The 26,616-nt window shown below is 34.3% G+C and overlaps 1 protein-coding gene across 2 annotated transcripts; it reads right to left on the minus strand.

Annotated features, from left to right (window-relative positions):
- LOC147387829 (ubiquinone biosynthesis O-methyltransferase, mitochondrial-like) lies at window positions 1-25,239 on the minus strand. Of its 2 annotated transcripts, none has more exons than XM_086420501.1 (10): window positions 24,912-25,239; window positions 23,207-23,296; window positions 22,804-22,882; window positions 14,528-14,605; window positions 12,601-12,649; window positions 11,664-11,713; window positions 10,927-11,076; window positions 1,000-1,080; window positions 731-843; window positions 1-584 (listed from the first exon to the last, which is right to left on the minus strand). In XM_086420501.1, the coding sequence occupies exons 1-9, from the start codon at window positions 25,163-25,165 to the stop codon at window positions 736-738; spliced, it is 939 nt and encodes a 312-aa protein (XP_086276627.1). In that variant the 5' UTR covers window positions 25,166-25,239; the 3' UTR covers window positions 1-584; window positions 731-735. The 2 variants fall into 2 exon arrangements, with proteins under 2 accessions (XP_086276627.1, XP_086276628.1); XM_086420502.1 differs by having other exon boundaries at window positions 1-598.
- Between the last annotated feature and the right edge of the window lie 1,377 nt (window positions 25,240-26,616).

Consider the following 26,616-nt stretch of genomic DNA (forward strand, 5'->3'; position numbering starts at 1 on the left):
GATTTAGAAGTTGTTTGCGATTTTATTTAACAGTGATTTATTTTCTAATGTTGTATTCTTGTTTAATATATAAAATGTATTCGTAGATCAATATGAAATTATGGTTGTTCAATGAGCCCAATCCCGTGAAACCCACCACCCAAAACTACCTAATTCGGGCTAACCTGAGCTCACCCAAATTTTAGAAGCTAAAGCCGGGTTGAGCTTTGGGTGAATGAGCTCAGGTTAAGTTGAGATCGGATTGAGAGCTCTGCTACTTGGGTTGAGCCAGGGTTTACCCTCTAACCCACCCACGATGCAGCCCTAGTTCTAAGCATAGAGCAGCTGATGTGCGAGATACAAGATGCAATTCAAGCTCTTAACAAATGGGTCCAAAAATGATTGGTGAAGCAATTTATTTGATCTCGTTCTTTGTTTCACCAGTTTTCCTATTTGGGTGATTGATTTGTTGTGCGCTTAAGCCCTGGCGATCAGACCTTAACGAGTAGTATAAGACCGTTAGGCCTGGATCAACCTGATTTTTTTGCTTCTTCTTATCAGTTCAAGTTATGCTCCAACGGTGTAGAAAGCGAAGCAACGAAAACCTAGTCAAAATGACCTAGAATTCAGAAAACAGAATTGAAATCACCTGAACTTTCAAAGTTTAATTATATATCTGAACATGGCCAAAAAAAAAAAAAGTTGAAGTGAGTTAAATTATCAATAAATTAAAAAAAATATATAAACATACTGGCATTATTGGCTGGTCTTGGTTCCGAAAGCAATGAAATTTACACCGATATCATCAGATAGTGCCCATTTTCCTGACAAAGGGTTGTACACAAATCCAGCAATCTCTTGGACCTGAACAGAAACATTCACACAACAAACAAGCTTTAATAAATAAATAAAATGACCGATAAAAGAGACTTCATTTACAACACCAGAAAAAATTCAGAATAATACATGTAAGGTATCATATATAATAGGGATAATAAGAGATTATGTATCGGAAATTACAGATATAGACGCTCTATGCATGATCAGGACTAGCTCTTCCGGAGTAAGAAAACTCGACCACTGATGTGTACCTTTTGGGAGCTGCAAGAACAATATATTAGTTGGGAACACAACTGGGGAAAACTTGAGATAAATTTGCTTGAGTGAAGGAAAAAAAAAATGTTAAAAGATAGCACAAGATAATTGTTGCAGGTCTTAGAAAGAGGTCGAACATATCTGACATCAACTTGAAAGGAAATTTGAGCAAAAGCTTATGCCTCTCATGCTTAACCCAATATTTGAAGATTCAAGATCCCTCTACCACATTTTCATTTCACCACAATACAATTTTAGTTGTCTGTTGATTTTTACCCTAAACACTTGATATGGACGCATACACATTTGGGTTGTATCTATATATCATTAAAATGAGGACTATGGGTATATGGCAATCTAACGGTTCTGATTGTGTCCAAGTAGACAACACGTGATCCAACGGACCCAATCATCATCAATCAGATACCAATCATGATCCAACAACTCATTCATTCCCAATCAGGCACTAACTTGATCCAACGCATCCGATCATTCCTGATTGGGTACGGACTTCATCCAACGTATCTGATCGTTCCCGATCGGATACCAATGAGATTATGTGATGCAAATCGCACCCGATCCATCAAATGTGATAGATCACCACAATCGTTGGATGTCTTTAAATATTAAAAACTTTAAGGCTTCCCAATTCCTTGCGACGATAAGCACATGCGAAGTGCGCGCCACAAAACGCCCTTTTGCACGACACTCGTGAGCGGAGAACCACCTCGAAGCGTCAAATCAAACCTTTAAAAGTAATTCATTTAAGACAAATGTCCTTAGTTACTTCCTCTTATTAGTTTTCCCCCATTCTTACTTGTAAGTGATGTGAAATAAAACCATTTCCATAGAAATTCTCGTTCTTTCAACTAAAGAAAACCAAAACCCAAAAATCGATTTTATATTTTGAAAAATTCCAACAAATCCCCACTATTTTCAAACTATAAATAATATTTGAAATATATATATTATCAAAAGTAGCTACTAGACAGAAGTAGCTGCCTACTTACCCAAATTAGGGATCAAGCTTTTGTAGTTCTTACAACTAAAGAACGATTAATCAATTACATCATATTACAAAACGGCATCACCATAGACATCAGCACATAGATGAGAGGTATCTTTTGAATTTGGCCATTCACTTAGTGTAAAAAATCAAAGCTAGACCATCTAAACTCCCCTTTTTTTATACAATATGTGATAAGGGTCATAATGGAATTGAATCCTCGAATAAACCGACGATAGAATGTAGCTAGACCATGGAAACTACAAACATTGTGTATATTCAATGGCTTGGGCCAACTAACTATGGCACTAACCTTTCCAGGATCTGCCGACATCCCTTCAAAAGAAACTATGAAACCTAAAAAGATAACTTGATTGGACATGAGTAAACACTTTTTTTCGATTTGCAAATAATTTCTTTTTTCTAAGCTCACAAACTATCCTCAAGTGGTTTAGGTGTTGTTTTTTGGATTTACTATAAATCAAGATACCGTCGAAGTAAACTACCAAGAACTTGCCCATGAAAGGCCTCAACACGTGTCATTATTCTCATAAAAGTACTTGGGGCATTGGTTAACCCAAAAGGCATGACTAACTACTCATAAAGACCATCCTTCGTTTTAAAGGCGGCCTTCCATTCATCCCCAGGACAAATGAAGATCTGGTGGTTACCACTTTTAAGATCTATCTTTGAAAAGATTGTGGCACCTGTCATCATATCCAACATATCATCTAGTCTTGGTATAACAAACCAATATTTTATTAATTGCTCTATTATCCACACATACACCAAGATTCATCTTTCTTTGGTATAAAGAGAGCAGGCACACCCCAAGGACTCATACTTTCCCTCGCAAATTCCTTTTGTAAGAGTCCACAGATTTTCTTCCTCAACTCTGCATGTTCAATATTAGTCCAATAGAGTTTGACATGGCCCACTAATTTCATCTTGGCAAACTTCGCTCTATGACCTTTAGATATCTCATGCCACTCAAAAATGTGGTCCATTTCTGATAACCAAACAAGAAAGGACATTGGATCAAGTCATCCATCAAAGTTTGGAGCCTCAATATTGAAGCTATGCAAAACTCTTTCATCAGGGTCATAATGATTTCGAACCTCAACATGCTATGGTGGAGGTAATCTACATTGTCCTCTGACTCGACCTAAAAATTTACCTTTACCTTGACCTCCATACAGGGCTCAACTGAAATATATCTATAAAGAACACCTGTAGCGGGGGTGATAGGTTTCTGCCAATTTTAACTTATCAAGCCACTTAAAAATTAACCAAGTAATTACAACATACAAACACTCAATTTCCAGAAATCATTAACAATAGTAGAATTTAGAGAAATTCAAACCACACAAGAGACACAGATTTATAGTAGTTCGGTGACCTCGGTCCCTACTCCACTCTCAGAAAGCTCAATAACTTGAGCTAGTGTATTTCTATTCAATGCTTTAGGATTACAACTGCTTACGCAGAAAGACGACCATGGCAACGCAACACTATGCCGAGACTTCACAAAGAGAAATCTTTGTAAAATAAATTGAAAAATAGAACAACCCTCACTCTTTCTCCAACTTAGAATATTACTAAGAAAATGATCACAGAAGAAAGAAGGATTGAAGAACTCAAGAGCTTTTACTCATATCTAATTGTGTTTTTGTTTGATGAACTTCTCTAATAGACCTCTCCTATTTATAGAAGAGAAAGGAGAATAGGGTTTGAAAGAAAAAACCTAACAACCAAGGATAGACTCTTGAAGGAATCATTAATTTCGAAAATACCCAAAAACCAAGCCTTCCTAAAAAAATCGTTTGAAACAGAATGAGAAAAGGTCGCATGACTGAAATTTTAGCGCTCGATCGATTGAGCGAGCAAACTCAATAGCTCTGAGACTTTCAGGTTCGATCGACCGAACAGTCCCAATCGCCCCAGTGAGTAATAAAAATAGGTTCACAAGTTTCGGGTTTGGTCGACCAAATTGACTCGATCGCCCGAGTGAGTAGAAATGAAGGCACTTAACTTTCAGGTTCGATCGACCGACTAAGTTTAGTCGCCCGAGTGACAAAATTGGAGAAGTCTACGAATTTTGGATTCGATCGACCGACCAGGAATACATACACACAAACCTTTTTTCTTAATTTCATTTTCGACGTGTGTCAATCTCAATTTGGTCCTTCATTCTTCTTGTTACCTTCGTTGACCTTGATCTTCAATGAATTTGACTTTGATGTGCTTTCTTCAAGATAGAAACTTCACAACACGATCTTTTATAGTGATCGATTACATTTAAAAAGATTTACAAGGAAATCAATTACAAGAAACAATACAACTCATGGAAGAGAACAAATACTCCTACAAGTGCCATCCAAGGTATCAGGGTTGTTTTGTAAGGCAGACTCCAAAGTTGTCAAGCGAACATTGATCTCAATGGTATTTTGAGCCACAAGGAGTCTGAAAGGATTGCTAATGCTTAGGTAAGCTCAGCGAGATCCATCTTTAGGTGGTCACCCTTAACACTACGAGTGGACATATGTGCCACCTAAGACTAGATGTTGTTCTAAACTTAATGCAATGCAAATAAATAATTTTTATGAATCCTATTCAAGATGTGTGAGGATAAAACCCTAAGCTAAACTTATGAACTCTAATACCAAATATGATGCAGGACTATGAAACTAACTAAAATAATGGTTCTGAGATTACGACAAAAAAGACAATGACTATTATAAGCTACCGGATTCTATCACAACGAAATAATATATATATATAAAATAAATAGCTAATAAATAATTCTAGATAATGTTTGAAGTCCCGCCGGTCTGAATTTAAAATGTTAAATTGATAGATCTTATGGAAGGTAAAACTTTCAACTATCCTAGGGTATTAATCTAACAATATTAAGAAGATATAAAAAATTAGGGTTCTTAAGGTTAGATATAAGACTAGAATAAGGTTTGATTAATAAAAATAAGATTTTAAGATGGTCTAAGTTTGTTGTAAATTATTGGACAGCAAGTAAGGATGATTTTGGGTTGATTTAGACCAATTCGGTTAGGGTTTTGGGACTGTTTTGGACTGTGCAACAACATGATAATTTTGAGAAAGGATTTGGTAGGTTCTATTATGCATAGCATCTCTAAAAGAAGTTGGTAAGGGTTGGCCTAGGGTTTAGAAACAAAAAAAATCACATACAAATATGAAAATAAGATGAAAAAAGAAGAAAATTAGACTATACCTGCAAACCAAGAAAATGAAAGATATTGATGATTCTTACTCACCAAGATGAATGTCCCAACATTCAAGACAGGAAAGCCAGAAATTCTGTAAATTGTATTAAAAATGCTCCATAAAATAACATAAACATGTTCTTAAATCGTAAAACAAAACTCAAAAGAGAAAAAAAAAACCTAAGCTATCCTTGAGTGAAAGATAAATTACAAAAATTCTCTAATATTCGTAACTTTCTCTCTTAAAATTTCAAACCTTAAAAACTTAAATAAAAGATAAACTAAAATTACTAAACTACCCCTAAGCATCTATACTAAGACCATGGGCCAATAAAACATAAAAATAAATCCAAAATATTTAAATAAAATAAAAAAAATCAAAAACAAAAAATTAAATAAATCATAAGTATTCTAACACTACGGTCACGTCTTGGTCATTCTAATTCAGCCAACATGTCCTCTTCGATCCAAATGCAACCCACATGCACTCTCCAATGTGGAGTCTTCAAAATGGGGTCTTCAAGTCCTTTCCGTAGCTATTAGGGGTGCACACAGTTAATGTTGTCAAATGCGATATCCAAGCATATTTTCGCATATGCCATACTCGCATATGTGAAAATATGTTATTTGCTCAGTATGCGATGGCATAATGTCCAACAATCAGAAATATGACTGTTGGACACAATTTTTTTGGTTTTTTTGTTTTAAACTCTACTTTTTCCTATAAATACCCCCTCCTACCTCTCCCCCCCCCCCCCCCCCCCGCCAAATTCTTCTACTACAACATATTATCTACTCTCTAATACTCTCTAGTCTCTAGTCTCTATCACCATCTCTAAGATTCAAGATCAAGCCTTGAATTGATTCAAGAATCAAGAATCAAGACTCTCAACTCTCATATTCAACTCCCAAAGCCAAGATCAAGATTCAAAGCAATCAATCAATATTTCATCATTCAAAATCAAGCATTCAAGCTTCAAGCCTTCAACTCAAGCATTGAAGAATCAAGATCAAGACTCAAGATTCAAGAAACAAGAATACAATACAAGAAGTCATGACTCAAGATCAAGATTCAATACATTATCATTCATCAAGCAGTCAAAGCAATCAATAATTCAATATCATCATCTTCTCAACTCTCAACTCTCAAGTCAACTCACCATCATCTTTATTTTTCATTCCAAAATCAAATCTCATCTTCCCAATCTCAACTCTACTCTTGACTTGAGGTATTTATATATATATTTTTAATTGTATTAATTTGTTATTGTTACTTTGTTATTTGTTAGTTTATTAACTTGTTGTAAGTTAGAAGTTAGATTAGAAATAGAATTTAAAACATACTTTGACTCACATTTTGATTACCTAGAACTTTGAACTTTGAACTTTGAAGTTAGAACTTAGAAGTTTTAAATTAGAACAAAGTCACACTCACATTTACACATTAGAATTTAGAAGAACATTGCATATTTACATCACACAATACCACCATCATGTCTTCCTCGTCGGCCCACTCTTCCCAAAGGCCAAAGTCTAATGACCCCGATTGGAAATACAGGCATTATCTTAGTGCAAACGAAAAAAGTTAAGTTGTGTGTGAGTTATGCGACTACATAAGCCAAGGTGGCATTGCACATCACAAACATCTAGTGCATATGTCAGGATCAAATGCAAGGACATGTGACAATGTTACACCCGAGATCCGAAGAGAGATCATAGAATACATGGATAAGAGTTCTAGGAAAAAACAAGTTGATGCAATGAACTTAGAAAGTTACATTGAAGGTAGTAGGACTGATGAGAACGACGATGACATCGTCACATATGATAGTCCTACGTCGACTGGACATAGTCGACCACCGGCTCCTCCCCCACTAAGAGCTACTAAAAGAGCTCGAGCATGTGGTCCACTTGATAAGTTGTGTAGACCACATCCAGAGGATGTGGCGATCAAAAAGCAAAGGGTAAAGGTCATGTTCAAACAACCATAGAACGCAGTACTAAAGATAGGAAAACTACCATTTAGTACATAGCTAAATGGTTATATCAAGCCGATATTGCTTTCAACACTATTAAACTAAAAAGCTTCAAAGTAATGGTGGAAACGATTGGTCAATTTGGAACTGACCTCAAACCACCTTCTTACCATGAAATACGAGTCATGTCTAAGAAAGGAGGTAGAGTTTACCCAATGTTTAATTATTGAATATAAAAAATCTTAGAAAACCTATAATAAAGAAAAAGAAGAAAATTAGACTATACCTGCAAATCAAGAAGAAAATGAAAGATATTGATGATCCTTACTCACCAAGATGAATGCCCCAACATTCAAGACAGGAAAACCAGAAATTATGTAAATTGTATTCAAAAAGCTCCATAAAATAACATGAAGTTGTTCTTAAATATTAAAACAAAACCTCAAAGAGGAAAAAACCTAAGCTACCCTTAAGTGAAAGATAAATTACAAAAATTCTCTAATATTCATAACTTCTCTCTCCTAAAATTTCAAACCTTAAAAAACTTAAACAAAAGACAAACTAAAATTACTAAACTACCTCAAAGCATCTATACTAAGACCATAGGCCAATAAGACATGAAAATAAATCCAAGAATCTTAAAATAAAATAAAAAAGTTAAAAACAGAAAATTAAATAAATCTTAAGTATTATAACACTATGGTCACACGTAGGTCATTTTAATTCAACCAACAAGTCCTCTTCGATCCAAATGCAACTCACATGCACTATCCAATGTAGTGTCTTCAAAATGGGGTCTTCAAGTCTTTTCCGTAGCTATTGGGGGTGCACACAGTTCAGTTTGGTTAAGGTTGGGGGCAGTATTAGAACCGAAGGCGAACTTGGTCAATTCAACAAATCATGAATCAAAACCAAGCTGAATACACCCTAGAACTGAACCAACCCAAATCGAACCTATTTCGATTCGATTTGGTTCTCGAGTCATCAACTCTGCTCCGTCAACACCTAAAACCCACCATGCTCACCAACTAAGCTTAAGACCTTCAGAAAACATCATCTTCCATTTTATTTCATTCAAAATCATTAAAAAAATTATTGTAAGTTAAAACATATCCACAGGCCTGTGCAGGGAAAAAAAAGAGCAAGATGGGGTTAGTTAAATGAGCTTGCAACAGTTGTATGGTAATCAACACTTCAATAGATGAGATCCCCTTAGGAATTTTTACAAACAGTTGGTACACATTAGTCTGAAGGAAAAACTCCAAGTCAATATTCATAAATAGAATAGCATGCCAAAAAATCTCATTGCAACTAATGTATTCAAGTAAACCAAACATCATTCCAAATCAAAAGTAACCAAATAGATTGGGAGAGGATTGATCCAAAGAAAACTAAGAGAACTAAAAATGTTATTTTTCTAATCTCTAACTGAATCAGATAAGCTTAACAGTTAATGTTCTTGAATTAAAACCCCTAAAAAATAAAGATACATAAAGAAGGAGAAAGTACTGAGTGAGATGGAGAAGAGGGAGAGTTGTCTTGAGTTAGGGTTCCTTTGATCTGTGTTAAAAGACGATCATAGAATCGAGAGAAAGGGTTCCTTTGTGTTCAAAGAAGATTTTGAAGCCGAGAGAAAGGGTTCCTTTGTATTTGAAGACGATTGCAAATCCGAGAGAGAAATGGAGAGTTTGAGAGAGTAGGGTTTTTGAGAGAAGAAAGTGAGATGAAAATTGCGATGAGGGTTTCGTGGGTGGCTATGTCGATATAATCTCTGAAACTTTAAAAGAAACGCCTGCTTTAGATCTTGGGCTGATATAATATTTATTATAATATAATGAAATTTGGTTCGGTAATCGACTTGATTCGGTTCTAGGACACCCTTGAACCGAGAACCAAATCAATTGATTTTTCAATTATTCAATCCAGAATTGAACTGAAAGTTAATAAAACCGAACCAAACCAATCCGAACTGCCTTGCTTCGGTTCGATTCTTGGTTTGGTCCAATCCAATGTGCATCCCTAGGAGCTATCACCAATCCACAAGGAAGCTTGTGATCTCCTCCTCCTATGGTAATATTTAGAGGGTGATCTGATGTCCCCATCAGAAACTCATGGCATAATCCATCAACTTACAATTCCTTACAAGCCATAACAAAATGGAATTGCAAGAAAAAAAAAACATAACCTAAATTGAAATTATAAATTCTATGATAATTAGTTCAAGTTTATCTTTTTTATTAATGGGTGAAGCAATTTTGGCTGCTTGTTATATTGTAAATAAAATTCCTATAAAGAAACAAAATGCTACTCCTTAAGAACTCTAGTTTAAAAGGACGCCTAACTTAAATCGTCTCAAAGTGTGTGAGCATCTTGCATATGTAAGAAAACCCAACCCTAAGAGACCAAAGTTGGGAGTTAGAACCTATAAATGTGTTCATAGGTTATTCAAATTCGATTTTTGGTTTTTTGATTTTGGTTCTTTTAAGTTGAAAAAATTGAGAATTTCTATGAAAATGGTTTAGTCTCACATCGCTCACAAATAGGAATGTGGGAAAACTAGTAAGAGGGAGTAACTAAGGACATGTGTCTTAAATAGATTACCTTTAAAGGATTGATTCAGCACACCACCCGCGCACATGCACAAGCATTGTGGGAAAGGGAGATTGGGCATTTTGTAGGGCACATCGATTGCTTTGTGCCGCACTTTGCACTTCACATGTACACATTGTCACGAAGAGGTAGGGAGCTTTAAAGTTTTCGATATTTAAAGACATCCAACAATTGTGGTTGATCTGTCACGTCTGATTGATCGGGTGCGATTTGCACCAAACAATCACATTGGCATCTGACTAGGAACAATTGGATACATTGGATCAAGTCAATACCCAATTAGGAACGATTGGATGCGTTGGATGAAGTTAGTACCCAATCAGGAACAAATGGGTGTTGGATCTTTATTGGTATCCAATCGAGGACGATCCGATCCGTTGGATCACGTGGTGTCTGATCGAACGTGACTAGAACCATTTAATCTTGCAGATTCATCGAACAGGTGTTGATGATAAGACACGAGACGCATACCTTTGATGGGATGCGACGTAGATTGTTAGATGTAAGATCAGACACGATCCAATGGCTCTTGAACCAAGAGGCATGGGTTATGACTCTCGATCAAAAGACACAAAATTAGTTATAAATAACCAACCAAAAATCAAATTGACACACTGAAAAATCATGTAATTCGTTGATTCTGACCTTAAGAGTTTGGCATCATCGGTTCTTTAATATTTTTGAGTATTCTAGGTTGAATTTGGATCATACATAATCCGATTCAACAAATCTAATTGTAGGCTTCATTGCATCCTAATGGCGATTTTTCTTTAGACCCGTTGTGTACTCAAGCTTCAATCCAGAAGAGGAGAATAATTATCTAAAAGAGATCAATTCTTAGTCAAGCCTTGAAGTCATAGCGATCTCGTTCAATTTCCTTCATCAAATTTCTTCTAGTTTCCATACACATTTTCCAACAAATGGAAACAAATCCATATCACTTTCCAATGCCATTGAAAGAGATGTCACCCTGGAAACAAATAGAAGAAGATATGCTATAAAGAAGGTAAAACAAACATACCCAATGGAGGAGGTACTCAGCGGCTACAATTGCAGTAGCAAATGATCTCATAGTGCGGTTAATCGTAGATATCAAAGTGGCTCCATTGGAAACAGTTAATGTTGCCAAGGACTTGCAGAACTCGGCAGGATATGCTACGTGTTCAATCACCTGCACTATAAATTTTCAGTTCTCAAATAAATTATGAAGTGTAAAGTTTTCTTCTTCCTGATTTAATGCCGATTGATATGTCCAAAAACTGAAATTAGCAAGGTGTGATATTACCTTTTATTGTAAGAGAGAACATTCAGCAAAAATAAATTAAACTTTAGAAGTTTAATAAAGCAAGTGCATAGATTTCCAAATGAAATAACCAGGTTTATAGTCGAGTTCCTTTCTAGGAAGAAATAAAAAACATATATGCATGTGGTCCTGCTACCCATTGAAAATGAATAACATTGAACATGGCTGTTCAATATAAAAGGTCTAAAATGTCCCAAAACTAAATCAGGTAGCTGTACTCTATTTTATACAGTTAACCTTAATAATGGAGTCTGGTATAGAATTCTTGGGAGAATAATCCACCTGAGTTTTCAGGCCATTCCTCCCTCTCTAAGTTCTATTTTCCACCAAACCAATCTGAGTCCTCCATATAAAAAGAAGGTATACAAGTGTTTGATCCAAAAAAGGAAAAATAGTAGTAGTAGTAGTAGTAGTAGTCATAGTATTATCCTTTCTTACCCTTATTAATAGCATACCTCAAGAGCAATCACCACATCAAACTCCCTCTGTTCTTCAACCAACTTTTCTGTCAACATAATTGCATTCATATAAGCTTTCAAATACTGATTTCTAGATCTTTAGCTTGTGATAAGTTTAAGATGAAGAAACATCACATAGAACCAGACAATTTTTTATTTTTAACAATAAGCAAATGAGGTTACTAATTAGTAAGCGAAGGTTGGTTTTGAATCCAGATTGTAGTATCAACACTCACAGATTTTAAACAACTAAGCAAGTAGGCACCTTCACAGAACCAGAAAAATATTGTAAAACACAGATCAATCAAGTATTATTAGATGACTGTACCCAGTTTAGTTGAGCTCCTGAGGTGGAGAGATTTCTCATTGAATTTTCTCGATGAACAAAGACAGGGAAAAAGGAAGTGGATTTAAAAAATCTGCATACATACATGCAGTAAATGAAAGTATGGAGTTCCCTAACTGCTTGTTTTATGCTCTTCAGACTCGTACTGGCACCAGTTAATTTTATGTGTTTGGTGAACCATAAACTCTAGTTGATTGGGTGATCTCCATAAGTCTTAGCTAGGTACACTGATGTGCAACCAAACTATGAGAATCCATATGTAGAACATTAAGATGAGTTAGAAACAAAAAATATTAAGCTATTATATGTACTAAGTTTTTTATGGTTAAGCTAAACTTTTCACAGTCAACCACTCATGTTTTGCAACATCATGGCCTTGCAAGGGAGCCACCGGTCAACATCCAGTTAGGCTTCTGAACCATGTTGGTAGAGAAGTTATCACACATTGCCTTGAGAATAGTTGCACAAAATAACATATCACAAGAATGTTAATTTGAAACGAAAAAGAGTCTTTAGTAAAAGCAATCGAGAGTCTAAATAACAAGATTAAGAAACTGTATAAGGTAAAGAAACTAATCCAGTTAGTACCAGCAGTAGTGAAACGATATTCAATTGATGAAGTAACTGGATCCAAATCCTGCACAAGTTAAGGAAAAAAATGCATATTAAAATGTGACATTACATTCCCCGTGAAAAAAAAAACATGGTTTTACTGATACTAAAAGTTACTGAAGAAGCTGTCATATGACTGATTAATGAGATGCAACCAAAAATCCATTTGAGAACAAAACAACCATGGAAACAAAAGTGGTAACTTTATCACCAATGTAGCCTTACTCCTAAAAAGTGAACTGTTATTTCAAAATTCAATCTAATACATAACTAATAACTAAGGTTACCTAATGTGAAAAGGTAAGATTAAAGGAAGAGGGGAAGAAAAAAAAAAAAAGAGAGATCATATGTTGCGTAAAACGACTCCTGCGTTTCTCTTCTTTATAATGAAGTACACTATTGATGACAATATTACCCTAGAAAAGAGAGAAAGATATAATAAAGCCTAATAAAGGTAAAAAAGACTATTATACCTAAACAACATTGCCCCCTCAAGTTGATGCATATATATCAACCAGGCCCAACTTACCCAAGAACTCATGTAATTTTTTATTTTCTTTTTGATAGATAGAAGAAAAATTACCCAAAAGCAAGAAAAACAAAGAACAAAAACAACAATAACAATGAGAAAAAAGTAGGGAGCTACAATGTTACAAACGTTCTCCCACGAGACCAAAAAGTCCTCCAAAACTCATTACCGCTGACACCTTTTGTAAGAATGTTTGTGACTTGCGAATGTCTTCATAGAAATGGAATATACATTGCTCCTGACATAATCTTCCCCCGAATGATGTGATGATCTACTTCAACGTGTTTTGTCTATCATGCCAGACTAGGTTATGACCAATACTTATTGCCAGACTAGGTTTTGATATCACAATATAAAGTCATAGGCCCAACTGTAGGAAAACCAAGTTCTCGAAAAAGAATCTACAACCATAAAATTTCATACAGTCTGAACCATGGATCTAAACTCTACCCATACACTTGAATGAGCTACAACATGTCGCTTGCTTCTCCATGTCACAAGGTACCAACATAAAAGTACACGAGTTCTTAAACAGAGATGACTAATAGGATGATGAAAAATTGAGCTTAGCTGTAAAGTTTCAAAAAAATTTCTAATGTTTTTTACAGCTCCAAAACAGAATTTAAAAGCCCATCGTTCAATTGTAGGGTTGAACAAATTGGACATGGGTGACCTACTTTTTCACTTTTTTACTAAATTAGAAAGATGCACTTCAATAAATTCTGAATGTGGCAATTTGCATCACAATACAAACCAAGACTTACCGATACACTCCAAATCTTTCCTTTGTTCTGCATTAAATATGTTGTTTCATTATGGTCACTGCAAATACCAAGTCATCTCAGCTGAAACACTCCAAGAAGACATTGTATTTTGAACCATATCAGGACATGTCGACATGTGTATTCCATTTGGTCCCACAGAAAAAAAGCACTAGAAGTGTCATGTTTGTTGTTACATTTTTTTTTTTTTTTTTTGATCGGTTGTGTTACATATTATTTAGTTACTATATTACCTAAAATTCTGTATTACAGTTGTTCACCTTTAGTATCACATAATGCTTTATCGTATTTCTCTCGTACATGTGATTTAATCAGAAGTGAAGCTAGATCGATTACCCTCATGCCATTGACTCGCAGAGAAAACTTTGTTGTCGATTGAATAATAATTAATCATTTCACATGAATAGAACAAATTGTCCCTTCTTAAAGACATTTTGAAATCAACAAAAAGAAGAGCTTCGAAAAAGAAGAATCTCTTCCTTCTTAATTAGGGAATCTAGTCCAATGGACACCACGCATACAAATGCATTGTGCGTGTCAATAGAGATTAGTAGAATATAATTTTTTTCCATTAAGAAAGAGATGAACATACAGCATGAAGGCGTGCAATCTTGATATTTTTCTCAACGGCATCAATGCCCGTAACAGTGGCTCCCATTCGAGCTAGCGGCTGCAACAGCAAAAGAAAATACAGTAAGACGTCTACTAGAGATTGGAAATTGTTGAAGAAACAAAAAAATGTTTCTTTTGTCCCATGCAGGAGCTTAGAAAATAAAGGGTAGATATATTCAAGATAATTATGTATGTACAAATCATAGACTAGCGCAAACAATGACATAACTAGAACTTGGTATTAAAATAAATGAAAAAAAAAAAAAATGAAGAACTAAATGCTTGAACATAGAATTTTTGCATCATCATGATCTTATTAAAATAATTCGATTTATCAACAACAACAACAACAACAAAGCTGTATTCAAGGTGTAAAATATTGTATCGATTGAATGTTTTGGTTAATTGAAAAACCAATACAGTAGGGTGATACATTTGATACAAATCGATACATTCCCAAAACATTCAATCTTTCGAGGTCAATGTTTTGTATCGGTCTTGGACAATATCCATACGTATTGACCAATACATTCCGATATTTTAAACCTTAGCCACATCTCAAAGATTTGGGATCAGATTGATTTATCATCATTTGAGTAAAGTTATAGAACAAAGTGATCAGTGTGACGATGATCTACTCTATTCTTCCTCTACATTTTTGTTCTATTTCTTCTATTTTCTTATGCTTTTCTTAGATGTCCAGTCAACGCACTGTGAGAACTGTGGATCCATTGCCTAAAAATATACAAGACCACTGCCAACAGAGTGTTTATGCAGAAAAGAACAGAACAATATCATTTGCAATACTGATGATAGAAATACTTAGGCAATAGTTCAGTCATATGACGCCAGCAATGGAAACCGCCAAATTTAATTCCCATTATGATGACTTTAATGTCAAATTTATATATATATATATATATATATATAATATATATATATATATATATATATATATATATATAGGGTGCCGTTCGGAGGCCCTAAAGAGGGCCAAACATTTTTTCAATAAATGTATGGGTTAGAGGTTTCGAGATGGGCTGATTTTTTGTGAGGATGATCTCTATGATGAGGAGATCATCCTCACCAAAAATCAGCCTATTCTGAAACTTCTAACCCCATAAAAAATGATTTACAAAAAATGGATGACGCTCCACAATTCTTCAACTTGTACCCATTCCGAAACTTCTAACCCCTGTTTTGAAAAATGTTTGGCACAATGTTTGGCTCTCTTTAGGGCCTCTAAATGTTTCCCATATATATTATATTATAAAACACAATTGTAGGGCCCGCCCATGCTACAGTTTTGTAAAAGACAAATGTCCCCTCAGCTACAGTTTTGTATGAGAATAAACCTTCATCCAAGCATTTTACATGGGGCCCACTCATTTGTCACAAGGTTTATACTCACGCAAAACTGTAGCTCCATGCGTCCCATACTCTTTTAACTCAAAATTTCATTTTTCCGCCCTTTCCTCATTCCATTCTCCGGCCCTGTCCTCCCCCCACCCCACCCCACCCCACCCCTCTCTTTCTCTTTCACACATACACACACGTGCACAGAAACCCTCTTCTTCGTCTCACCCCTTCACCTCTTTCCTTCCCTGGAAGTTTGATTCCCTGGCTCAAGCACAATTTAATTTCAAGAAAACAGAGAGTTGCCATCGCCATCCTTAAAATATTGGCTACATCTTGCAATTATAGTTACGTAAAACAGTGTGAATGCATAACCCTTGGCCTGCAGGTATTCCTCTCTCTCTCTCTCTCTCTCTCTCTCTTTCTTTTCATTTTTTTACTCTATTGCACTCTATTGTGTTGTACTTTCCCAAGAAGGGGATGAAGCTGCAGCTATTTCCATTTGAGGTACATTTTTTTTCTCACTCCATTGGCAGATTGTGGGGCTTAATATGATTTTTTTTTTCTTGGATCAGGGAGAATCATCAAAGCATCTGAAGTACATTTTTAGATCGAGTATTTTTGACATATTGGTAGACTAACAAGTATTGATTTCGTTGCGGTTATGTAGTTTTCTTTTTCACAATTGAAATTGATTCTCATTCCCTAATTTTGGTTCGGGTATGGTTCTTCTTCGTGGGGTAATCATGGGTATCGACAATCACTGTACATTCCTCAAAACCAAAATTATGCACCTCAGTACAACTATGCACCACTCCATAATTATGCACCTCCATTGCAAAACTATGGTCCTCAGGCAAGTGGACCAGAACAGAAGTTGGAGAGAAGGTATTCAAGGATAACCGATAATTACAATTCCTTGGAACAGGTAAGAGTTTATCCTTGATTTTTATATTTGTAACCTTGAGACCTCAAATTGACTATTTTTTTTGTTAAATTTATCTATAGGAAAAAAGAATACAACCTCCAAAAGAAAAAAAGGTAAAAAACATATATTATAAATAGTTTATGGACCTTTCTTGGTAAAACAATAATTGTGTTATTTTCATTGAGTTGTTTTCGTGTTAGGATGTTCCATTGGTTGTTACAAACTGATAAAAGCTGTTGGTTATTTGGAATTATATTTGTAGATCTTAAGTGTTCTTGGCAGATGGTGGGGCTCAATTAGCTTTTTTTTTTAACCTACAAATAGTTTAAATATAAATGGTTAAATGTTTCTTTTTTGTTCGCATGTAAATAGTTTACAATTTACTAATGGAGAGTTCAGGTTTTGTCTTTGAGTTAGCAATCTAACTATCTCCTCTCTTACATCTTTGATCTTCAATCTAGAAACCTGCAACAACAATGTTGATTCTCTTCAAATGGATTGAGCTTTTGGATCATCCGAAGTGATGATCACACTAAGCCCTTTTTCTGATTCTATAAGAGAGTAGGTGATCTTTATCCAAATGTTACTATTTCAGATAGTGATAAGGACATGGTAAAGCTGAGATCCACGGGCTCTAAAAGTCAATAAATTTATAGTGCCAGCTATCACCGTAAAACAAAAAAGATCGCACTGAGCCAAGTGACAAGGACATGTTGTATATTTATATCGGTTTTTATAATTTTATTTCTATTTGAGTCATGTTATAAGATTCAGTAACTGGTGTTCATTAGATTAAAAAAAGATTATCAGTGACTATGCATACTGGAGTATGCCCTTTTTTACAAAGGAGTTTATGTTTGTGATTCAAATCTAGTGTTTTCCATGTTTTTAATGGGTTTGCAATTCTTGCAAATGGTATAGTTAGATCTTATTCATGCTCATTCTATGTAAAATATTTCTTACCTACTCTAACACATGGCGTGGTATGCAATTCTTGCAAATGGGGTAGTTAAATGTTAGTTATGCTCATGTCTATGTAAAATAAACACATAGCAGAGTGATATTGATCTCCATTTCCACACCCAATATGGTTGTATATGTTGTTCTATAATGACTTATTAGGCTTCTTTCTATCCTGTTGAACACATGGCGATCTACACCTTCAGAATATAACACTTCAGTAAAAAATAGTTAATGGCACAGAACCCATAACTGTTTTTGGTAAACTGTTTTTAGAAAGAGAACCCATCATTAGTTAATGCCCGTCATTGATCCACAACCTTCAACATGAATTGATGGTTTAAAAGGATAACAAAGTTTAAACATTGCTCATAACTAACTTTAATTTATTTAAATGATACAAGGAAAGAAATGATTACTGGATTTGTCTTGAAATAAAGTTGCTCTAAACTCCTAGGAAGTCCTTCATACAACATTTTAGAACTGGATACTCTGCAACAAATTATAAGCATTGTAGCATTTCATGTAATACCCCAGATTTTAGTCACGTATCTCGGGGAAATTCGTAGGTCAACCAATAGGAAAAAATTTCTTGAGTTGGAATTTGATAAATTCAATTATACCATTAGATTCGCAACAAAAAATTAATCGAAATAGACTATAAGATCTCAAAAATCGGAGTTTGGGACAAAGACTTACTAAAAATACGAGAACAATTATATTAATGACCAACTTAAAGACAAATTTACAAATTTTATTCTCTTAGCACGTACTCTCCTCTTCTAAATAAAACCCTAGCGTCCACAAAACCTTCCGATTAGACTTTTCTGCACTTGGAGGATTCATTGGATTTCAGCGAAGGAGAGAACAACGACCACCTCGTCACAAGCTTCGAGAGGAACCGGAGAGCCAAATCCTTCGATCACCATCCTAGGGAGAAGATTTCAACTCAACTCAATCTTTCACTTTCCTTCTTAAGTTTTAGCATCGATCTATGGTAGGGAACTTTTGGACCTTTCTAATAGTCGTAATTTTCTTTGCATCTAAATTTTTATCGAAAATCTAAATATTTTTCTATGTAAAATAGGTAAAAATGATCCCTTTATTGAAATCCATGATTAGCATAATTGATTTAATGTATTATTCGTTGCTCCATGATGAATATCTCTTTTTCGTATTCTTTTTTAGATTTTTTATTGAAGAAAAATCTAGTTTTGAAGTCAAAACCGCAAGGGTATGAAAAAAAATGGTAGAACTGTAGAGAGTTCAGTCAGTAACACCGAACAGAACAATCGGTTCCACCAACTGCCACCAAATGAGTTTTTTCGGTGCCACCGAAAAACCCAATCGGTGCCATCGACAGAAAATCCTTCTACCACCGAAAAGTTGAAACTTTTTACACATAAATATTTTCGGATTTCAACCAAATTTAATTATTTTCTTCTAAATATCATTATAAAAGGATTCCAACATTTAAAATTGTTTAAAACTTCGTTTTTAAATTGTTCAAGGTTTTTTTTTTTTCCATTTTAACTTGAAAGATCGAAATTTTCGAAAAACAGACTTGTGAATTATTTAAACTTGAGGGATCGCATGTTACGTGTAATGCCCTATGGACGAGAGTATAGACTTTCATTGTTTGCGTGTGGTGACTAGTGGATACATGGGTGTTAAATTTACTTTCTGTTATCGCGAGGCAATGAATTGCATATTTGTTTATGATTCTATTATCGCGAGATGATGTGTACGATTTTATTTTTACGCATTGGGTCGTTGCATGATAGCAACCCAGATGTTCATTCCACACACTTGTTTGTTTTATTTTCTTTTTATTTTCAAAATAAAAGAATACCTATAGTAGTTTTTTTGGGATCCGTTAAAAGAGTGTGAAAACCTGAAAGGGTGGTTTGTCATATTACGTCCAGAGTGACAAGCTATCCTAGGATGAAGGGTAGTGATATTAAATTCTTATGTAGTATGGGATGCATAAAGGATTAATATCATAACTGAGATCCGAGAGTTTCCTCTCTATTTTTACAAGTGAACTATATAATGAAAAGGAAACTATGAAAAGTTGATATAAGACATCTACAATTCTAAATAGTTTCCTAATTCTATTAGGATTTGTTTTTATTTTCTAATTCTATTAGGATTTCTATTTTTTAGTTACTTTAGTAGTACTATTATCTGTTAGTTTCTATTTTTGTTTAAATTCGTTTTTATTATTTAGACTATAATTAGAAGTGCTTAGAAGTGTCCGATTTGATTTCTAATAGGATTAGAAAGTTAGTATTATATTATTGATAGATTATGAATGTTAATTTTTAGTATTTTAGTAGGATTATAAGTTATTATGATGAAGTTATCTATATAAGAGTCTCCAAATCCGAAAATTAAAATAATTAATCAATTCAATTATCTTTTCTCTCTCAATTATTTTATAACTTTATGCTTTATTTTCTTTCAAACTATTGCTTATTTATCAATTGAATCTATTGATTTTGAGTGTTCCATTGAACACAACCTATCAAATATATTGATTCACACGCTTCTGCTACGTCAAAAGTGTAGAGATGTCTTAGGGAATATGTTCGCCTGATAGGCTTAGATGAAAAGAACGAGTCAATGATCATTAATAGTCTAGAGTAGTCGAACGTATTGACACTTCGTGAAAGGATCTGTACCTTATGGTCACAGTCAACAGTCATCCTAGTCCAAATAAATGGTCACTCTAGTGTAGTAAGTGTAGTGATCGGCCACAAAATCAAAAACTAACGATGGTATTCCACATCGGTGAAGTTTGAAACATATTCGAATCCTAACTGGGAGGTATTCAGTTATGCTTTTCAACGTTTTTAACGGACACACTACCACAGATTGTATCTAAACTTACATATTTAGTTTATCTGTTCATGTTGGAATTTTATTTGAAACTGTTTATATTTGTTCTAACTATATTTCAATATGTTTCTACTTGTTTTACTTCTCTTTAATTGGAAAACTTGAATATGTTTCCAAACGTATTAGAATGTTTTCCCCATATTAGGAGACTGTTAGTTTGGGATAGTATTTTCCTGCTGGGTAACTCCCTCGTTACTTACCCTATCCGTTCAGTTGCAGATCCTTTCCCCATTGAGGAACATTTAGAAAAAACTACAAAGGAGTACCAATTTGTAGGTCACATTGATGATCAGAGTCCACTTCTAGGCAAGAAGTGGAATTACTTTTACTAGTCCTATTATCGGTTAGATGTTAGGATTTCATGTTTTCAGTTTTATTTGGGTTTGTTTGAGTAGGATTTGATGTTAATGTGAGGTTTCGCCATCTTTGTTTATTGGTAGATTTTCTTTGAGTTCTAGTTTACATTTCAGACTTGTTAAACTTTTTGCTGCAATATTATTATTTATCACCATACTTCTCTATTTATGTTATTATCATTGTGGGAGTGTTGTTTTAGTACATTGGGTTCTGACATATAATCAGGGAGATTCATGTTAGAATTTGGGGGTGCCACATTTCATACTCGCATTTGTATTCTATCCGCTTCACCATTAGGAGTTGCAAATAAAAGAAATTGGGCCATGCCTAATTAACTACTGAAGGTAAACAAATTATCCAATTCTATTAACAAAGATTGTTGTTTGTGTTTTACCCCGTTATCCAATTCTATTTACTTTACACTGTTATCCCATAGAAACAAGGGATGAAAAAGACTATTGTCCATGTTTTCCAAGAGGGTTGTTTTCTATGTAAATCAGGCACACGATTTTGTATAAGGTTGGTTTGCTCCAAACCGTCCTATCAATTATTATTGCTTTTTTAATGAAAAATGGGTATCTTCTTTCATTAAATTTTTATTAGTACAATAGTGCTTCTACCCTGATTCGCTTGCTCTATTTATTTTTTATGGGCCTGTTAAATAGGTATCTTTTTTCTCTTTTTTATTTTTTGTTTTTTAGTACAATAGTGTTGCTACCTGAATTGTTTGCTCTATTTATTTTTTATGGGTCAGTTAATTGAGATTGGGAAGTAGTCTTGGAAATGGTTTTGGATTTTTCAATTTTTAGACCATTTACAATATGATTCCTGCAAATGTTTTTGGGTTTTGCAATTTGCAAATGGTTTCTTCTTTTAATGATGTGTGTATTAATGGGTTTGCAATTTTATTAGGTAGTTTTCCAAGTTTCTAATGATTTTCTATTTTCTAATACATGTTTATTATACTTCTTTTTGCCTTGGCCAATGTATTTACTTCTTAGCATACTCTCAATCAAAAGCTTTCTAACATGTAAGCAACACATACACGCGCGAATCACCCGTGCCATGGGCACAGGCATTCACTAATGTATATAGGGGAGAGCTCGGCAGACAATCTTAAGGGGACAACGTTGGGAGACAAAATTTGTCCTATATGGCTTAAAAGTTTCGGATTGGGCTGATTTTTTTTAGGATGATTTCTATGGTGAGGAGATCATCCTCACAAAAAATCAGCCCAATCTGAAACTTCTAACCCCATCAAAAGTAGTTTACAAAGTTGAAGAATTGTGGACCATCGATTTTTATCGCTAATTTGTAAATCACTTTTGATAGGGTTAGAAGTTTCAGATTGGGCTAATTTTTTGTGAGGATGATCTCCTCGCCACAGAGATCATCCTCACAAAAAAATCAGCCCGATCTGAAACTTTTAAGCCATATAGGACAAATTTTGTCTCCCAACGTTGTCCCCCTAAGATTATGTGCCAAACACTACCCAATATATATATATATATATATATTGTCATAAAAAATTCCCAGTATAACGAGGTGATAGAATCTAGGAAGGGATCCTAGAAAGGGTAATAATAGTTAAGCATTTGAGTGTGGTTGTTGCCATCACAACACATAGATTTGGAGCCTCTTATCTTAAGCAGTAAATGAAAACCTTTCAAATGTGAAACAGCTTGACTTGTCAAAGAGAGCCGAAGACAAGATAGTGTATTAAACCTCAGAAGGCTAGCTGAGGATGATAATACCTCTGAGAGAATGCCACCTCCACAACCAATGTCTACAATTTTCAGTCCTTCAAAAGGCCTAGCACAATACGGATCTTTCCTGAAACAAGGAAAACTGATAAACATCCCAAGCATATCAAAGAATAAACTGCATGTGTCACATTGTACATGATGGGAAACCGGCATGCCAAATCAAATTACAAAATATTCTAACAAATCCTGATATGCAATTAACAACTGATAAATAGATGGAAGTGAAAATATGTTAGCATTTCAAATAATTTTAATAAAAGATTTCTAGTCTTTCTAAAATCTAGGTATTTTGAATGTCTTGCACTTATCAATAAACAAATAAAATCAGTCAGATCTTCCCGACGCAGCTTTACTTATTAAAAATCATGTACATGATGTTAACATAATCTACCTGAAATGTCTACAAAGAGTGGAGCGAATGAAAGAAAGCCTTGTAGGATTCATCGAATGTAATGGTTTGAATGGCCCTTCAGAGTCCCACCTGCTTATCAAATGAGAATAAGAACATTTTACACACTAAGCACATCATATTAGTAATAATGTTCTATGCAACTCATAACAAAAACTTTTTGACAACATTGTAATGAACAATTGTAAACAGTCAAACAATGACATTTGGTCAGCCACATCTAGAATTTACACACTTAAAATGCTAAAAATATTAATGAAACACATAGATCTACCTTGCACAATAAATATATATATGAAACCTGAAGCCAAGCAAAGAAAATAAGTATAGGAGAAAAAAGAACAGTAATGAAGGGACATTATATTGACATCAGAACCATGTTGTGAAAATGTCATGGGCTGACATGAGAATCTACAAATCAAGTCAAGATGTCAAGATTCATGTAGGGACTTCCCAGCAACCCAAATCTTGGAGGTAAAATCAGTTGAACCAGAAAATTCATTAAGCCATCTCAACAATGAATAAAAACTAAACTCTAAGCCTGATTAATTTTCCATTTCCCAACTGAGTCTTTAGCATTAAGGATGTGGAAGCCCGGGCATGCAATGTAACACCTATCCAACCTTAACTTCTCCATACATTCCACTAATACCCAAATTTACACTTCTTCTTTTTAGATGGCGTAGGGCATCCCCATCCTCTTTGGAAGTAGGACTAGTCCTTATGGATACGCCCAGCTACAACAAACTTGCATATCAGATATAATCGTGGGGGTTCAATCTCACATCACTAGGGTGCAATCCTTCAAAAAAAATGTTATAGGATGAGCTCTTATAAAGCAATAATGAAAGAAAATAAAATTGGAGTCCGTAAAGACCTGGTCTCTAACATCCCAAGCGTTCAATGAAGTGGAGGGTTTGTGGGCCAGCTGCCCTAGCATGTGTCCCACTAGGAGATTGTCCTAACCAAATTAATGTATTTTTTGTAGGAAGAATTTGTCTCTGGTCTAACTAATGAATATTACAATAAAAATAATCCTACCAATCTAAAACAGTTCCTTTTGTTTCTCATTCATGTTCTTTCCTCTAGGTTTTCTTACTAGTTCCACATCCTCCAAAAAATGTGGGTTTTGCAAGAAGAAGAGCCATTCAATCCTAGGAGGCATTTATCTCCTTTAGGACATCGCGTTCAACATAAGCCTCGTCAATCACCATATCCAATAATTTTGTACTTTTTTGTTTGGAACTCCCGCTCGTGGTTTGGTTTAATTCATATAGGATGAATCTGTTAGTCCGAGTTTATTGCTACTTCCAACATGAGCATCAAAATCTTATTCAGTAAGTACCATTTTTTCCTAAATTATAAAACAAATACAGTTTCAATGCTTCCAAATTAAACCCAAAAAAAAAAACAAGCAAGATAATGCCTCTACGCCAATAAACTATTAGAACAATAAAAGAACCTAATTTCAACACGACAAAGAATCGCACCACCAAAATTGAAGTATTTTACTGCTAATTATCTCTAATAATAATAGAGATTGATAAATCAATGCTTAAAAAAAAAATTACAGATTTTCAAAGCAAATATAATCGAAAAGATCCCAAAAAACAAAACAAAACTGAATTGTGATCAGCTCTATCTCTTGCAATCGAACAAACAAAAATAAGAAAAATAAAAATCTGACCAGGTTTCAGCAATGGCGGAGAACTTGACGAGTTCGAGCTCATTCAAAGACGAAGAAATGGGAGTCCTTTCGACGGCTCTATCGGTTTTTGGAGGTGTTGGTGGAACAGAAGAGGGATCGATAGAAGGTGGTTGAGGAACATCTGTGTAGGATCTTGTTTGAAGGATTTGAGAACCTCTGAAGATCCAAATTTGTCGAGGAAATTTTCGATCAGGGTTTAGAAATCGCGAGAGCTTAAATGATTTTGAAGCCATTTGGGTGTATTTTGGGATTTAGAAATCGGAATTCAAAAGAAGGTGATCGTGAATTTGGAACGATTTCTTTCTCTCTTACATTTGTGAAGTATAAGATAAGACTACTCTTACTAACTTAGTAAGATTTGAATCTTACTAGGGTCACACCCTTATATTATTTGATAATTAGAACAAATCCAATCTACGTTGCAACATTATTACTTCTCTTTCCTCAAAGGACTTCTATTAGAGATCGATACAGGTTTCCTAAGTTAGTAAATCAGTAGATATTATGAATGGTCTCTCTCTCTCTCTCTGATTTTGTTTATTTTACTTGTAATTTCTCAAAATTTATGATTTAGAAGATAAAAATAAATCTATCATCGAATGAATTTTCTTTGATCTCAATTTTTTTCTTGAATTCGTGTTTGGCATCTTTTTTTTATTTTTTTATGGCTTGTTGTGCATAGAAGAAGGTTTTCCTGCAAAGATTTATTTGAGTTTCAACTATTTTGAAAAATCTGATTTGAACACAAGGTCTGATTCACTTTTTTTGTTCATTGAAACTTAAAATGATTTCCAATTTTGTTTGAAGTATGCTTGTTTCTAGAGTTTGTTTGATGTTGAATTTGTGAATTTTTGTATTTTGTTTTTTTTTTTTTTTTAGATATGTAATCTTTTTAATTTTTTATACTAGTTGAAAATTTTATTTGATCAAATATTTTTATTTTTTATTTTTTATGTATTAAAAATTAACTCGTGGAACACTACTGTTGATTAATGTTTTTCAAATTCCTATAGAAATTCAAATCATATTGGACTATATGATTCATTAAAAAAATAACTGGATTTACAAGTTTGATGGGGTGATTTACCAAAATATGTATTGAAATTTGAAAAATTACCAAAACAACACATTGTTCAATTTAATTCTGAAATCAATAATTTAGAGAACTGTTATTGGCACCCAATTTTTTTTATTATACTCTAATTTCTTAAATTATTTATCACACCCCAATTAAAGATTAAAATACGTTCTTCAATATTATAGATTTGGCTGAAATTATAACTTCAACCATAGAACACATTAGGACATGTTCAAATACTTTGAGCCAAACCTTTGTAATGTTTGGAGAGTGTTTTTTAATCTTTAATTGAGGTGATATCAAATTGTACTAAGAAATTGTGGATATTGAGGTGTAATACATAAAAGTTGGGGTGTTGGCGCAGCTCTCAAATTTTATCCTCTACACTATGTTTTTGACCCTGCAAGGTGAGGTCAACAACCCTTAGTAAGACTCAAATCCTACTAAATTGGTAAGATTAGTTTTACTTCACAAAAAGTAAAAAATAATGTTGCAAAGTATATTGGATTTGTTTTAATTATCAAATAATCCAAATGTGTGAAAAATATATCTATGATAGAGGGACTCTACAACAAAATCCTCCAAGTGTCGTGCTAGAATGACCTC

Source organism: Akebia trifoliata, chromosome 13 (assembly GCF_017979445.1).
Source record: "Akebia trifoliata isolate Shusen 1 chromosome 13, ASM1797944v1, whole genome shotgun sequence".
Lineage (NCBI taxonomy): Eukaryota > Viridiplantae > Streptophyta > Magnoliopsida > Ranunculales > Lardizabalaceae > Akebia > Akebia trifoliata.